Source organism: Nansenia antarctica, assembly GCF_963989245.1.
Source record: "Nansenia antarctica genome assembly, chromosome: 16".
In the NCBI taxonomy this organism is placed as follows: Eukaryota; Metazoa; Chordata; class Actinopteri; order Argentiniformes; family Microstomatidae; genus Nansenia; species Nansenia antarctica.
In genome coordinates, this window is record NC_137686.1 from 22646493 (window position 1) to 22660483 (window position 13991).

Genomic DNA, 13991 nt, shown 5'->3' on the forward strand with positions numbered 1-13991 from the left:
GAGAGAGAGAGATGTCTCTGCTGAGAGAGATCAACCTGAATGTGAGGAGTATCAGACCCTCAGAGTTGGAGAGGCTGGTGGGACGAGCATCCCAGATCAAAGCAGAGCTTCGCCAGGTAAGACCTTCAGGGCAAGGTCCATTTTTTTGATAAAAATGAAAAATGACTTTAAACTGATTCCGTTCTGTTTTTTTGTTTTGTTTTGTTTTTTTATCCATTAAGTCATGTTTCACATTAAATCACATTAAAATATGTGTGAATGTACATATCATTTCATACACATCAGTGCTGCGGAACTACATGGATTGGAGACGTGAATATCAATGTCTTGTTCGAATTGTTGGAGACTAGTTTAGTATGGAGATTAAATGTAGGCCTGCTGATTTGGAGGTAAACTCTGAAGGTAAACGCCATTCTCTCCCAGAATCTGATGTGCACTATTTTTCATTGATTTATGTATGTCATGTCCTCTGCTTTTGGTAGGAGGTGAAGAAGCCTTACAAGGAGGTGATAGATGTCTCCTGGGGTGACTCACACAGAGCAGGGGTGAAACCATTATCATTCGTCCGGCAGGTAAGGCTGTCTAGGTTCTCAGAGGCCAGATTCACAAAGCATTTGCACAATGGTGCACAGTACACGGCACCTGTTTTTTTTTAAGGGAATAAACATAAATGAAGGTTGAGAGAAGGGAGGCAGTAGCCATTCATAAATAAAGCATTGATAAACGAATAGCACATTAATAAATAAAACACAATTGAATACGGTTTCAGATCATTCTGACATTTTCATTTTTCTGTTTGGTGTTTTTATCCCTTACAAAAACAACAGGAGCTGTTCAAATCGCTTCTTGAGTGTCTACCTCTGATCCTTCCTGTTTGTCTATCGATATTGCCAACCACTATCTGTCTGTCTGTCTGTCTGTCTGTCTGTCTGCCTGTCTGCCTGTCTGCCTGTCTGTCTGTCTGTCTGTCTGTCTGTCTGTCTGTCTGTCTGCCTGTCTGTCTGTCTGTCTGCCTGTCTGTCTGTCTGCCTGTCTGTCTGTCTGTCTGTCTGCCTGTCTGTCTGTCTGCCTGTCTGTCTGTCTGTCTGTCTGTCTGCCTGTCTGCCTGTCTGCCTGTCTGTCTGTCTGCCTGTCTGTCTGTCTGTCTGTCTGTCTGCCTGTCTGTCTGTCTGTCTGTCTGTCTGTCTGCCTGTCTGCCTGTCTGTCTGCCTGTCTGTCTGTCTGCCTGTCTGTCTGTCTGTCTGTCTGTCTGTCTGTCTGTCTGTCTGTCAGGTTCTGGCAGCCTGCCTATATCCACAGCTTGTTCACAGTGACAAACTGCCAGTGGACGTCAGACAGAGGGCCCAAAGACTGCTGGAAGAATGTGATGGAGGGAGTGTGGGTAAAGACAGTGTTTTTGGACCTGGGTGCTTTTGTGCTTTTTATGGCTGATCATAATCGTCATACAACTGTGCTGTTTGTTACCCGTTGGCATGTATTTGAATATGCATATTTGTTTCTGCTTTTATAATCTTAACAGGTTCATATACAGTCATTGGGGGCCTTTCTTATATACGGCGCAGTGTGTGTGACTTCATCTCCCGACGGGATGGTGGTGTACCACCTTCCCCTGAGAACATCTTCATCACCAACGGCTCCCAGATGTCATTAATGGTAGGAATAATCTTTGTCATTGTCATCTTCATCTTCATCACCATCTCACGCACCACTATGGTCATCATGATCCTCATGATCCTCATCATCCAATCCTCAACATCTCATAATCACCACGACCACCGTCATCCCTCCCATGTCTCTCTCATTCATCTCTCCTGTTCTATTTCCAATCTGCTTCAGCAAGTGTTGAAGCTGTTGGTCCATGGTGAGGGCTCATCACAGACGGGCGTGTTGACGCCGGTGCCCACCTACTCCACATTCAGAATGGCACTGGAAAGGCAGGGTGCAGCCATGGTACCCTACTACCCGAGTGAGGATCAAGGCTGGGCCCTGGAGGTGGAGGAGCTACGAAGAGCACTTCGGTCCACTAAGGGGGTCTGCAACCCTGTAGCGCTGTATGTCATCAACCCAGGAAATCCCACAGGTAACTATTGGGTCCGGGGTTCCATTTTTGGTTCCTATCTTATTATCCTAGCCACTGATCCTAGCTCCTTTGCCCAGATTTGAAAGGATATACTGAAGGTTTTTAAAGGTTCCACCTGGCTTATAAGAGAGTTTGGTGGAACCAGTATTCAGAACAGTTCAGGTGTTAGGGGCAAGGGAAAGGGGGTAGACACCAGCATGGAATGGGGCTTTTGCTATTTGATCCAGACAACCATAAACACATGAGTTCATATTATACACATGTTTTCCCTTGTTGCTGCTAGGTCATGTTCAAAGCAGGAAGTCTATTGAAGAGGTAATCCGATTCGCTGCTGAAGAGAAGCTCTTCCTGATGGCCGATGAGGTGATTTCCTGTCTTTACTCTCACCTCATGCGGTCAAAAAAAAGCAGTGAATGAGAAAGATAGCCTGTGCCTACACTTTGCATCCTCTTTCCTATCAAAGACCATTCATTAATTACCCTTACAATTGTTATCTAAGCCAAACCGATAAAGTAATTCCTTTAATTAATTGATTGTTGAGCTGGTCAATTAATGGGATATTGACACCCCCAGACATCATTTTAATATTCATTATAGACTCCTCATCACTTCACTTTATCCCTCCCTCTATATCTCTTGTTCTGTCCACAGGTGTATCAAGAGAGTGTGTTCGGGGAAGGTAGAGAGTTTGTGTCCTATAAGAAGGTGCTGTCTGAGATGGGTCCTCCTCTCTCTCACACCGTAGAGCTGGCTTCCTTCCACTCAGCATCCAAAGGCTTCGTGGGAGAGTGAGTTCACTGTGTAGGAGACTAATAGCTGACCAGAAGCCTAGCAAGTAGACTACCGTACAACTAAGTAGATACTCATATGCTGCTTCTTCTTTCAAAATTAACTTTCCATGAACATTCAAAATACAGTTAAACATGTATATCAAACATACTCTGTAAGCTACATGTCAATTCCTAAAGAGATTTACTATTTTAGACTAGGGCAGATCACAGGTGAACAAGACCCAGGCTAATGTCTGTCTCCTCAGGTGTGGTCTGCGTGCAGGTTACGTGGAGCTGTTGAACCTTGACCCCACCATCATGGAGTATCTCTACACCGTCTTCTCCCTTGAGACCTGCTCGGCTGTGACTGGTCAGATAGCCCTGGAACTCATGGCCAATCCTCCAAGACCTGGGGACCCCTCATACCCTGTCTATGCTGAGGTTCTACATTCAAACTATAGAGTGATGCATTCTTTGTATAGGCTTAAAGCATGTGACCCAGATACATGCTGTCAGATGTAATCTAATTCTATAAAAGTAAACCAATTCAAGCTTACTTTTTCTGCAAGCATTTACACTTCTTAAGAGAAGAAAATAAAGAGAAAAGGTCATTGTAGCCAGATCTATATTGGAAAAGGATAGAACAGAACATGTTCATCTTTTCAGAACATGACCATGACGTTTCTCACACTGTCCATTCTTCTTCACCGTCAGGAGACCCAGTCTATCCGGGCCATGCTGGTCCAGAATGTGAGGCGGGTCCCAGAGGTTGTCAACGCCCTCCCAGGGATGAGCTGTCAGTCAGTGGCGGGGGGAGCCTTTATGTTCCTTAGGCTGCATCTTCCCCCAGCAGCCATTGCCAAGGCCAAGGTTAGTCATGGAGAAGTCCCCACCCCCCAATTATCTTAAATACATTGGGGTTCGGTGGAGGATGACATTCAACTCCTGATTTAAAGTGGTGCTGGACAGCAGTCTACTGTATGATACCTTTATGTACGTTGAGTATCTTTTCTATATTGTAGGAGGCAGGGGTGCAGCCTGACCTGCTGTACTGTACCAGACTGCTGGAGGAGGAGGGTCTGTGTGTGGGACCTGGGTGTGAGCATGGACAGAGGGAGGGCACCCACCATATCAGGTACAATCTCCATCCTCTGGAGTTGAAATACTTTTCTGAGCTTGATTGAGTTTGGGCTAGCACAATAGATCAAACCCCCATCCATCACTTTTCAACCCGGGTCTGTGTAACAGCCTCCGAAGCTGTCAGATTCCAAGCCAGACTGAACTCTGAATGGACAGAGTATAATGTAGATTGGGTTTGAAGAACATGTTTGAACAATGAAAATGCAGAAGCCTCTACGACAGCCTGAATGACAGCTAGTCTTGAGTAAACAACGCGTGTAGCCAGCGGTGTAGTACAGTATGTTAAATTCATGATGGTCATGAACCCCTGATCCTCTCTGCAGATTGTGTATTGTGACTCCAGTGGAGACCATGGAGGAGGCACTGAGCCGCCTGGAGAGCTTCCACCTGCGCTTCATGAAGGAGTTCTCCTGAATGGTGGCCCCAGATAGAGGTCTCATTCAGCAGGGCACAACGTCGTGGAACATTCAGATATATTATTAACAAGCATGCCTCAATGACATAGAATACAGAATCCTGTGAGCTCTATTTATGACATTTCTATCTGCAACGTTTTATAACATGTGGAACATTCAAAGATATAAATATTACGAACAAACATGCCTCTCATGACACATAGAATATAGAGCTCTATTCATGATGACATTTCTATCTGCGACTTTGCACAACGTTGGGCCCACTAAACGTGGCCAACATCTCAACTCGTCTCCAATCCCAGTTATTTATAATTGATTGAATAAACACTTCAGCTCATCGCTGGACCAGCTGTGTGCCTGTGTTAGTGTACTGTAATAAACCTTTCCATTCGGGTTAGTCAAGTCAAAACATTGCAATGCAATGGATTCGGTGAGTAATCCCCACTACTCTACACTGACTAGTGTTAGATCTAATGGGGTTTTCTAAAACATATATTCTTATCTCCTAGTCAATAGGCGCCGGCTAGGTCACCGGCCGGTCAGCATGTACTATCTTAGTTAACAAGAGTATCAGGTTAGGTCACTGCTAGAACAGGATGTACCTTTTTGGACCTAAACTCTTAGCAGTGGACACTACAAATGGGCAGATTCAGGGGTGTTATCTTAAGGAGCGGAGACGGTCCGACTACGACCTTGGGGGAGATGGGCAGGGGAGGGTGAGCTAACTTACGACGTAACAATGATCTGTGATACCATGAAAAGTATTTAAACCTGTTTGTGTTCAAGAATGAGTTGTCTAATGTTTGTTTAATGCTGACGAAACTAGTTGGTGTTGGTTAATAAAATCTTTAGAGTAATCATTACGACCCGTGTTGGATCTCTATTCCTTGTCAGTTTGTGTATGCGGCACACCCGATGTATAGAGATGACACAACGCGTTTAAGATCACGAAATCCTCAATAGATTGATCCATTCCATCCTTACCGACGAGAAGATTCTTCACTAGGTAGTAGTGGGGCTTACTCACCGTCACCAAATCCATTGCATTGCAATGTTTTGGCTTGACTAGTGAGCGTGCCATTGATTTTCAACAACACTGTGTTAAGGTAAGAGTAAGGGTATGTGTTAAGGTTAGGGTTTAGGCCAAAGATCCCATTTAGCATCTACATTTCTGAATGTGTAGGCTATATCCGGCATTGACACAATTATTATTTGCCAAGAAAAAAAGATAAGGCTGTCCAAGAAAACAGATAAAGAGAAAATGCACTGTGTTATTATGAGTTGGAATGTTTATTAGATATGATCTTTCAAGACATGGAAAATATAGGTTAGAGCAAAAATAGAATAGGCAATAGGATTCTCTGTCAGGTAAAAGTACTGTTAGTGATCAGTAACGGGTAATAAGTGTGATGTATCTGTTTGCGTAGGTATATCTGAATGTGTGTGTTTGTGTGTATTAGTTTGTTTTTGTGTGTGCGTGTCCCACTACAATTTATGCCGCGCTACATGCGCCGCCTTGACGGTGTGGCGCCATAACCCACGCCTGACGTTGTGGCGCCTGCGTTGTGCGGCGGCCGAGGGGCAGGAGGGCGGGACGATGGTGGCCGGGACGGCCAGCTCCTCAGATGGTGGTTCCTTAGCATTAGCCCTCTCCAGGCTCTGCTCCTCAGCGGTGAGAGAGGAGGTGTAGAAAGGCAGGACTTTATCATGTTCCGTCTCCAGCTTACGACACATCGCTCCCAGACGCAGCTGGCTGCTGCTCCACTGCTGCTCCAGGGAGGCCAGCCTGCGTGTCTGCAGCGCATGCAGACGGTCCACACACTGCAGGTGAGACCGCCGGGCCTGGGACAACTGCTGCTCCGCCTCACTCAGGTCACACACCAAACACTACAGCACACACAGGGGGGGGGGGGGAAAGGGGGGGGGGGGAGACACAGAGAGAGAGGGAGAGAGGTGGGGAGAGGGAGAGAGGAGAGAGAGACATAGAGAGAGGGGGAGAGGGAGAGAGAGGGGGGAGAGGGAGAGACATAGAGAGAGGGAGAGAGAGGGGGGAGAGAGAGAGAGAGAGACATAGAGAGAGGGAGAGAGGGGGGGAGAGGGAGAGAGAGGGGGGAGCGGGAGAGACATAGAGAGAGGGAGAGAGAGGGGGGAGAGAGAGACATAGAGAGAGGGAGAGAGGAGAGAGAGAGACATAGAGAGAGGGAGAGAGGGGGGGAGAGGGAGAGAGAGGGGGGGAGGAGAGAGAGAGAGGGGGAGGGAAAGATGTCACACACACCATACTCAAACAATAAGCGAGTCATATCAACATCAGGAGAGTTTCTGTGACCCGCAGAAGTTTGCGGCAAAGGAAATCTCTCACCTTGATGACGCGATCCAGCACCCTCTCAAAGGTCTGGCTGAACAACTCGGCCGCCCGCGTCTGGCGGAGAACCGCTCGCTTTAGCTCCGTCAGTTTGAGCACGTTTACCGCAGACAGAGAGACATAGAGAGAGGGAGAGAGGTGGGGAGAGGGAGAGAGGAGAGAGAGACATAGAGAGAGGGAGAGAGGGGGGGAGAGGGAGAGAGAGGGGGGAGAGGGAGAGACATAGAGAGAGGGAGAGAGAGGGGGAGAGGGAGAGAGAGGGGGGAGAGGGAGAGACATAGAGAGAGGGAGAGAGAGGGGGGAGAGAGAGAGAGACATAGAGAGAGGGAGAGAGGGAGAGAGAGGGGGGAGAGGGAGAGACATAGAGAGAGGGAGAGAGAGGGGGGAGAGAGAGAGACATAGAGAGAGGGAGAGAGGAGAGAGAGAGACATAGAGAGAGGGAGAGAGGGGGGGAGAGGGAGAGAGAGGGGGGGAGGAGAGAGAGAGGGGGGGAGGGAAAGATGTCACACACACCATACTCAAACAATAAGCGAGTCATATCAACATCAGGAGAGTTTCTGTGACCCGCAGAAGTTTGCGGCAAAGGAAATCTCTCACCTTGATGACGCGATCCAGCACCCTCTCAAAGGTCTGGCTGAACAACTCGGCTGCCCGCGTCTGGCGGAGAACCGCTCGCTTTAGCTCCGTCAGTTTGAGCACACGTTTACCGCAGACAGAGAGACATAGAGAGAGGGAGAGAGGTGGGGAGAGGGAGAGAGGAGAGAGAGACATAGAGAGAGGGAGAGAGGGGGGGAGAGGGAGAGAGAGGGGGGAGAGGGAGAGACATAGAGAGAGGGAGAGAGAGGGGGAGAGGGAGAGAGAGGGGGGAGAGGGAGAGACATAGAGAGAGGGAGAGAGAGGGGGGAGAGAGAGAGAGACATAGATTGATTGATTGATTGAAAACTTTATTAGAAGATTTGCAGAAGTAGGTACATGAAAGTACATATTACATACAAGGTCAACTAACAGGATAAAAACCCAAGAAAGCCACTGGCTTATTTCAATTGGGGTCCTTGATTCTCAATTCATCGTTACAAGTAAGACAGACAAAAAAAACTTGTACTATCTACAAGATAATACAGACAAATAACTAGTACTATCTACAAGATAAACATACATCCATCATGGGAAGAACAATACAACAAAGCATAAGGTATGTACAGCGGGTAGGACAGGTGGGGACATACACCACAGGTGGGGGCGGGGGACAAAACACAAAGTATGTACAGTGGGTAGTTCGGGTCTTTTAATCTGATTTTTGATTTAGAGGGTCCAGTTACGGATTGCAGCCTCCTGTAAGTGTTTTTTGAGAGTGGTTTTGAAGGTGGGCAGTGTTTTGCACTCCTTTAAGATTATAGGAAGGGCGTTCCACATTTTTACTGCATAGTTTGCAAATGAGTTTAACCCCTTGTTTGTGGTGCAACGCGGTTGAACGTGGTTCGTGGAGCTTCCTCTGGTATTGTATGTGTGGACGTTGTTCACTTTTTGGAAGTATGTTGACAGGTACTTGGGTGTCTTTGTGGTGTAGCGTATCTTGAAGACCAGGCCCAGTGCAAGCTGCTGCACTCTGTCAACTACTCGTAGCCAATCAAGGCTCAAAAAATGAGCAGCGGTTAGATGTGTCCTAGGGTTGAGGCCTAGCAGAAGCCTAACCAGTTTATTTTGGGCTGTCTGGAGTCTTGTTTTATGGGCCTTTGTGGTTCTATAGTACCATGATGTTACGGCATAGTCGAAGTGACATTGAATGAGAGCTCCTGATAGGGTCCTCAGTGTGTTTTTACTGACAAGTGAGGATATCCTGTACAAGAATCTAGTTTTATGGTTCACTTTTTTGATTACTTTTGCTGCCATTTTATCTCCGGAAAGATTTGCCTCTAAGATGGAGCCCAGGTATGTAATATCCTCTTTTCTTGTGATATTAATGTTACCCACTTTTATTTTAAAATTTTCAGCCTTTCTGAGTTTAGATGGGGATCCGTATAGGATGGTTTCAGTTTTACCTAGGTGTATTGATAGTTTATTGTCAGCTAGCCAGATGCAGATTCTACTCAGTTCAGTGCTTAGTGCTTAGAGAGAGGGAGAGAGGGGGGGAGAGGGAGAGAGAGGGGGGAGAGGGAGAGACATAGAGAGAGGGAGAGAGAGGGGGAGAGGGAGAGACATAGAGAGAGGGGGAGAGGGAGAGAGAGGGGGGAGAGGGAGAGACATAGAGAGAGGGAGAGAGAGGGGGGAGAGAGAGAGAGACATAGAGAGAGGGAGAGAGGGGGGGAGAGGGAGAGAGAGGGGGGAGAGGGAGAGACATAGAGAGAGGGAGAGAGAGGGGGGAGAGAGAGAGACATAGAGAGAGGGAGAGAGGAGAGAGAGAGACATAGAGAGAGGGAGAGAGGGGGGGAGAGGGAGAGAGAGGGGGGGAGGAGAGAGAGAGAGAGGGGGAGGGAAAGATGTCACACACACCATACTCAAACAATAAGCGAGTCATATCAACATCAGGAGAGTTTCTGTGACCCGCAGAAGTTTGCGGCAAAGGAAATCTCTCACCTTGATGACGCGATCCAGCACCCTCTCAAAGGTCTGGCTGAACAACTCGGCCGCCCGCGTCTGGCGGAGAACCGCTCGCTTTAGCTCCGTCAGTTTGAGCACGTTTACCGCAGACAGAGAGACATAGAGAGAGGGAGAGAGGTGGGGAGAGGGAGAGAGGAGAGAGAGACATAGAGAGAGGGAGAGAGGGGGGGAGAGGGAGAGAGAGGGGGGAGAGGGAGAGACATAGAGAGAGGGAGAGAGAGGGGGAGAGGGAGAGAGAGGGGGGAGAGGGAGAGACATAGAGAGGGAGAGAGAGGGGGGAGAGAGAGAGACATAGAGAGAGGGAGAGAGGGGGGGAGAGGGAGAGAGAGGGGGGAGAGGGAGAGACATAGAGAGAGGGAGAGAGAGGGGGGAGAGAGAGAGACATAGAGAGAGGGAGAGAGGAGAGAGAGAGACATAGAGAGAGGGAGAGAGGGGGGGAGAGGGAAAGAGAGGGGGGGAGGAGAGAGAGAGAGAGAGGGGGAGGGAAAGATGTCACACACACCATACTCAAACAATAAGCGAGTCATATCAACATCAGGAGAGTTTCTGTGACCCGCAGAAGTTTGCGGCAAAGGAAATCTCTCACCTTGATGACGCGATCCAGCACCCTCTCAAAGGTCTGGCTGAACAACTCGGCTGCCCGCGTCTGGCGGAGAACCGCTCGCTTTAGCTCCGTCAGTTTGAGCACGTTTACCGCAGACAGAGAGACATAGAGAGAGGGAGAGAGGTGGGGAGAGGGAGAGAGGAGAGAGAGACATAGAGAGAGGGAGAGAGGGGGGGAGAGGGAGAGAGAGGGGGGAGAGGGAGAGACAGAGAGAGAGGGAGAGAGAGGGGGGAGAGAGAGAGACATAGAGAGAGGGAGAGAGGAGAGAGAGAGACATAGAGAGAGGGAGAGAGGGGGGGAGAGGGAGAGAGAGGGGGGAGAGGGAGAGACATAGAGAGAGGGAGAGAGAGGGGGGAGAGAGAGAGACATAGAGAGAGGGAGAGAGGAGAGAGAGAGACATAGAGAGAGGGAGAGAGGGGGGGAGAGGGAGAGAGAGGGGGGGAGGAGAGAGAGAGGGGGGGAGGGAAAGATGTCACACACACCATACTCAAGCAATAAGCGAGTCATATCAACATCAGGAGAGTTTCTGTGACCCGCAGAAGTTTGCGGCAAAGGAAATCTCTCACCTTGATGACGCGATCCAGCACCCTCTCAAAGGTCTGGCTGAACAACTCGGCTGCCCGCGTCTGGCGGAGAACCGCTCGCTTTAGCTCCGTCAGTTTGAGCACGTTTACCGCAGACAGAGAGACATAGAGAGAGGGAGAGAGGTGGGGAGAGGGAGAGACGAGAGAGAGACATAGAGAGAGGGAGAGAGGGGGGGAGAGGGAGAGAGAGGGGGGAGAGGGAGAGACATAGAGAGAGGGGGAGAGGGAGAGAGAGTCGGGAGAGGGAGAGACATAGAGAGAGGGAGAGAGAGGGGGGAGAGAGAGAGAGACATAGAGAGAGGGAGAGAGGGGGGGAGAGGGAGAGAGAGGGGGGAGAGGGAGAGACATAGAGAGAGGAGGGAGAGAGAGAGACATAGAGAGAGGGAGAGAGGTGGGGAGAGGGAGAGAGGAGAGAGAGACATAGAGAGAGGGAGAGAGGGGGGGAGAGGGAGAGAGAGGGGGGAGACAGAGAGACATAGAGAGAGGGAGAGAGAGGGGGGAGAGAGAGAGGGGGGAGAGAGAGAGACATAGAGAGAGGGAGAGAGGGTGAGAGAGAGAGACATAGAGAGAGGGGGGGAGAGGGAGAGAGAGGGGGGGAGGAGAGAGAGAGAGAGGGGGAGGGAAAGATGTCACACACACCATACTCAAACAATAAGCGAGTCATATCAACATCAGGAGAGTTTCTGTGACCCGCAGAAGTTTGCGGCAAAGGAAATCTCTCACCTTGATGACGCGATCCAGCACCCTCTCAAAGGTCTGGCTGAACAACTCGGCCGCCCGCGTCTGGCGGAGAACCGCTCGCTTTAGCTCCGTCAGTTTGAGCACGTTTACCGCAGACAGAGAGACATAGAGAGAGGGAGAGAGGTGGGGAGAGGGAGAGAGGAGAGAGAGACATAGAGAGAGGGAGAGAGGGGGGGAGAGGGAGAGAGAGGGGGGAGAGGGAGAGACAGAGAGAGAGGGAGAGAGAGGGGGGAGAGAGAGAGACATAGAGAGAGGGAGAGAGGAGAGAGAGAGACATAGAGAGAGGGAGAGAGGGGGGGAGAGGGAGAGAGAGGGGGGAGAGGGAGAGACATAGAGAGAGGGAGAGAGAGGGGGGAGAGAGAGAGACATAGAGAGAGGGAGAGAGGAGAGAGAGAGACATAGAGAGAGGGAGAGAGGGGGGGAGAGGGAGAGAGAGGGGGGGAGGAGAGAGGGAGAGGGGGAGGGAAAGATGTCACACACACCATACTCAAACAATAAGCGAGTCATATCAACATCAGGAGAGTTTCTGTGACCCGCAGAGGTTTGCGGCAAAGGAAATCTCTCACCTTGATGACGCGATCCAGCACCCTCTCAAAGGTCTGGCTGAACAACTCGGCCGCCCGCGTCTGGCGGAGAACCGCTCGCTTTAGCTCCGTCAGTTTGAGCACGTTTACCGCAGACAGAGAGACATAGAGAGAGGGAGAGAGGAGAGACAGACATAGAGAGAGGGAGAGAGGGGGGGAGAGGGAGAGAGAGGGGGGAGAGGGAGAGACAGAGAGAGAGGGAGAGAGAGGGGGGAGAGAGAGAGACATAGAGAGAGGGAGAGAGGAGAGAGAGAGACAGAGAGAGGGAGAGAGGGGGGGAGAGGGAGAGAGAGGGGGGAGAGGGAGATACATAGAGAGAGGGAGAGAGAGGGGGGAGAGAGAGAGACATAGAGAGAGGGAGAGAGGAGAGAGAGAGACATAGAGAGAGGGAGAGAGGGGGGGAGAAGGAGAGAGAGGGGGGAGGAGAGAGAGAGAGGGGGAGGGAAAGATGTCACACACACCATACTCAAACAATAAGCGAGTCATATCAACATCAGGAGAGTTTCTGTGACCCGCAGAAGTTTGCGGCAAAGGAAATCTCTCACCTTGATGACGCGATCCAGCACCCTCTCAAAGGTCTGGCTGAACAACTCGGCCGCCCGCGTCTGGCGGAGAACCGCTCGCTTTAGCTCCGTCAGTTTGAGCACGTTTACCGCAGACAGAGAGACATAGAGAGAGGGAGAGAGGTGGGGAGAGGGAGAGAGGAGAGAGAGACATAGAGAGAGGGAGAGAGGGGGGGAGAGGGAGAGAGAGGGGGGAGAGGGAGAGAGAGGGGGAGAGGGAGAGAGAGGGAGAGAGGAGAGAGACATAGAGAGAGGGAAAGAGGGGGGGAGAGGGAGAGAGGGGGGGGAGGAGAGAGAGAGAGAGGGGGAGGGAAAGATGTCACACACACCATACTCAAACAATAAGCGAGTCATATCAACATCAGGAGAGTTTCTGTGACCCGCAGAAGTTTGCGGCAAAGGAAATCTCTCACCTTGATGACGCGATCCAGCACCCTCTCAAAGGTCTGGCTGAACAACTCGGCCGCCCGCGTCTGGCGGAGAACCGCTCGCTTTAGCTCCGTCAGTTTGAGCACGTTTACCGCAGACAGAGAGACATAGAGAGAGGGAGAGAGGTGGGGAGAGGGAGAGAGGAGAGAGAGACATAGAGAGAGGGAGAGAGGGAGAGAGAGGGGGGAGAGGGAGAGACAGAGAGAGAGGGAGAGAGAGGGGGGAGAGAGAGAGACATAGAGAGAGGGAGAGAGGGGGGGAAAGGGAGAGAGAGGGGGGAGAGGGAGAGACATAGAGAGAGGGGGGAGAGAGAGAGACATAGAGGGAGGGAGAGAGGAGAGAGAGAGACATAGAGAGAGGGAGAGAGGGGGGGAGAGGGAGAGAGAGGGGGGGAGGAGAGAGAGAGAGGGGGAGGGAAAGATGTCACACACACCATACTCAAACAATAAGCGAGTCATATCAACATCAGGAGAGTTTCTGTGACCCGCAGAAGTTTGCGGCAAAGGAAATCTCTCACCTTGATGACGCGATCCAGCACCCTCTCAAAGGTCTGGCTGAACAACTCGGCCGCCCGCGTCTGGCGGAGAACCGCTCGCTTTAGCTCCGTCAGTTTGAGCACGTTTACCGCAGACAGAGAGACATAGAGAGAGGGAGAGAGGTGGGGAGAGGGAGAGAGGAGAGAGAGACATAGAGAGAGGGAGAGAGGGAGAGAGAGGGGGGAGAGGGAGAGACAGAGAGAGAGGGAGAGAGAGGGGGGAGAGAGAGAGACATAGAGAGAGGGAGAGAGGGGGGGAAAGGGAGAGAGAGGGGGGAGAGGGAGAGACATAGAGAGAGGGGGGAGAGAGAGAGACATAGAGGGAGGGAGAGAGGAGAGAGAGAGACATAGAGAGAGGGAGAGAGGGGGGGAGAGGGAGAGAGAGGGGGAGGGAAAGATGTCACACACACCATACTCAAACAATAAGCGAGTCATATCAACATCAGGAGAGTTTCTGTGACCCGCAGAAGTTTGCGGCAAAGGAAATCTCTCACCTTGATGACGCGATCCAGCACCCTCTCAAAGGTCTGGCTGAACAACTCGGCCGCCCGCGTCTGGCGGAGAACCGCTCGCTTTAGCTCCGTC

The 13991-nt window shown here is 50.6% G+C and overlaps 1 protein-coding gene across 1 annotated transcript; it reads left to right on the plus strand.

The window, feature by feature from the left end:
• Positions 1-11: 11 nt before the first annotated feature.
• Positions 12-4404, plus strand: LOC308172143 (alanine aminotransferase 2-like; the record flags this gene model as incomplete). The annotated part of the gene is made up of 11 exons (XM_080547053.1): positions 12-116; positions 483-572; positions 1273-1381; positions 1520-1653; positions 1837-2080; positions 2364-2443; positions 2732-2868; positions 3117-3291; positions 3565-3720; positions 3873-3985; positions 4314-4404. The coding sequence occupies 11 exons, from the start codon at positions 12-14 to the stop codon at positions 4402-4404; spliced, it is 1434 nt and encodes a 477-aa protein (XP_080403179.1).
• Positions 4405-13991: the final 9587 nt, after the last annotated feature.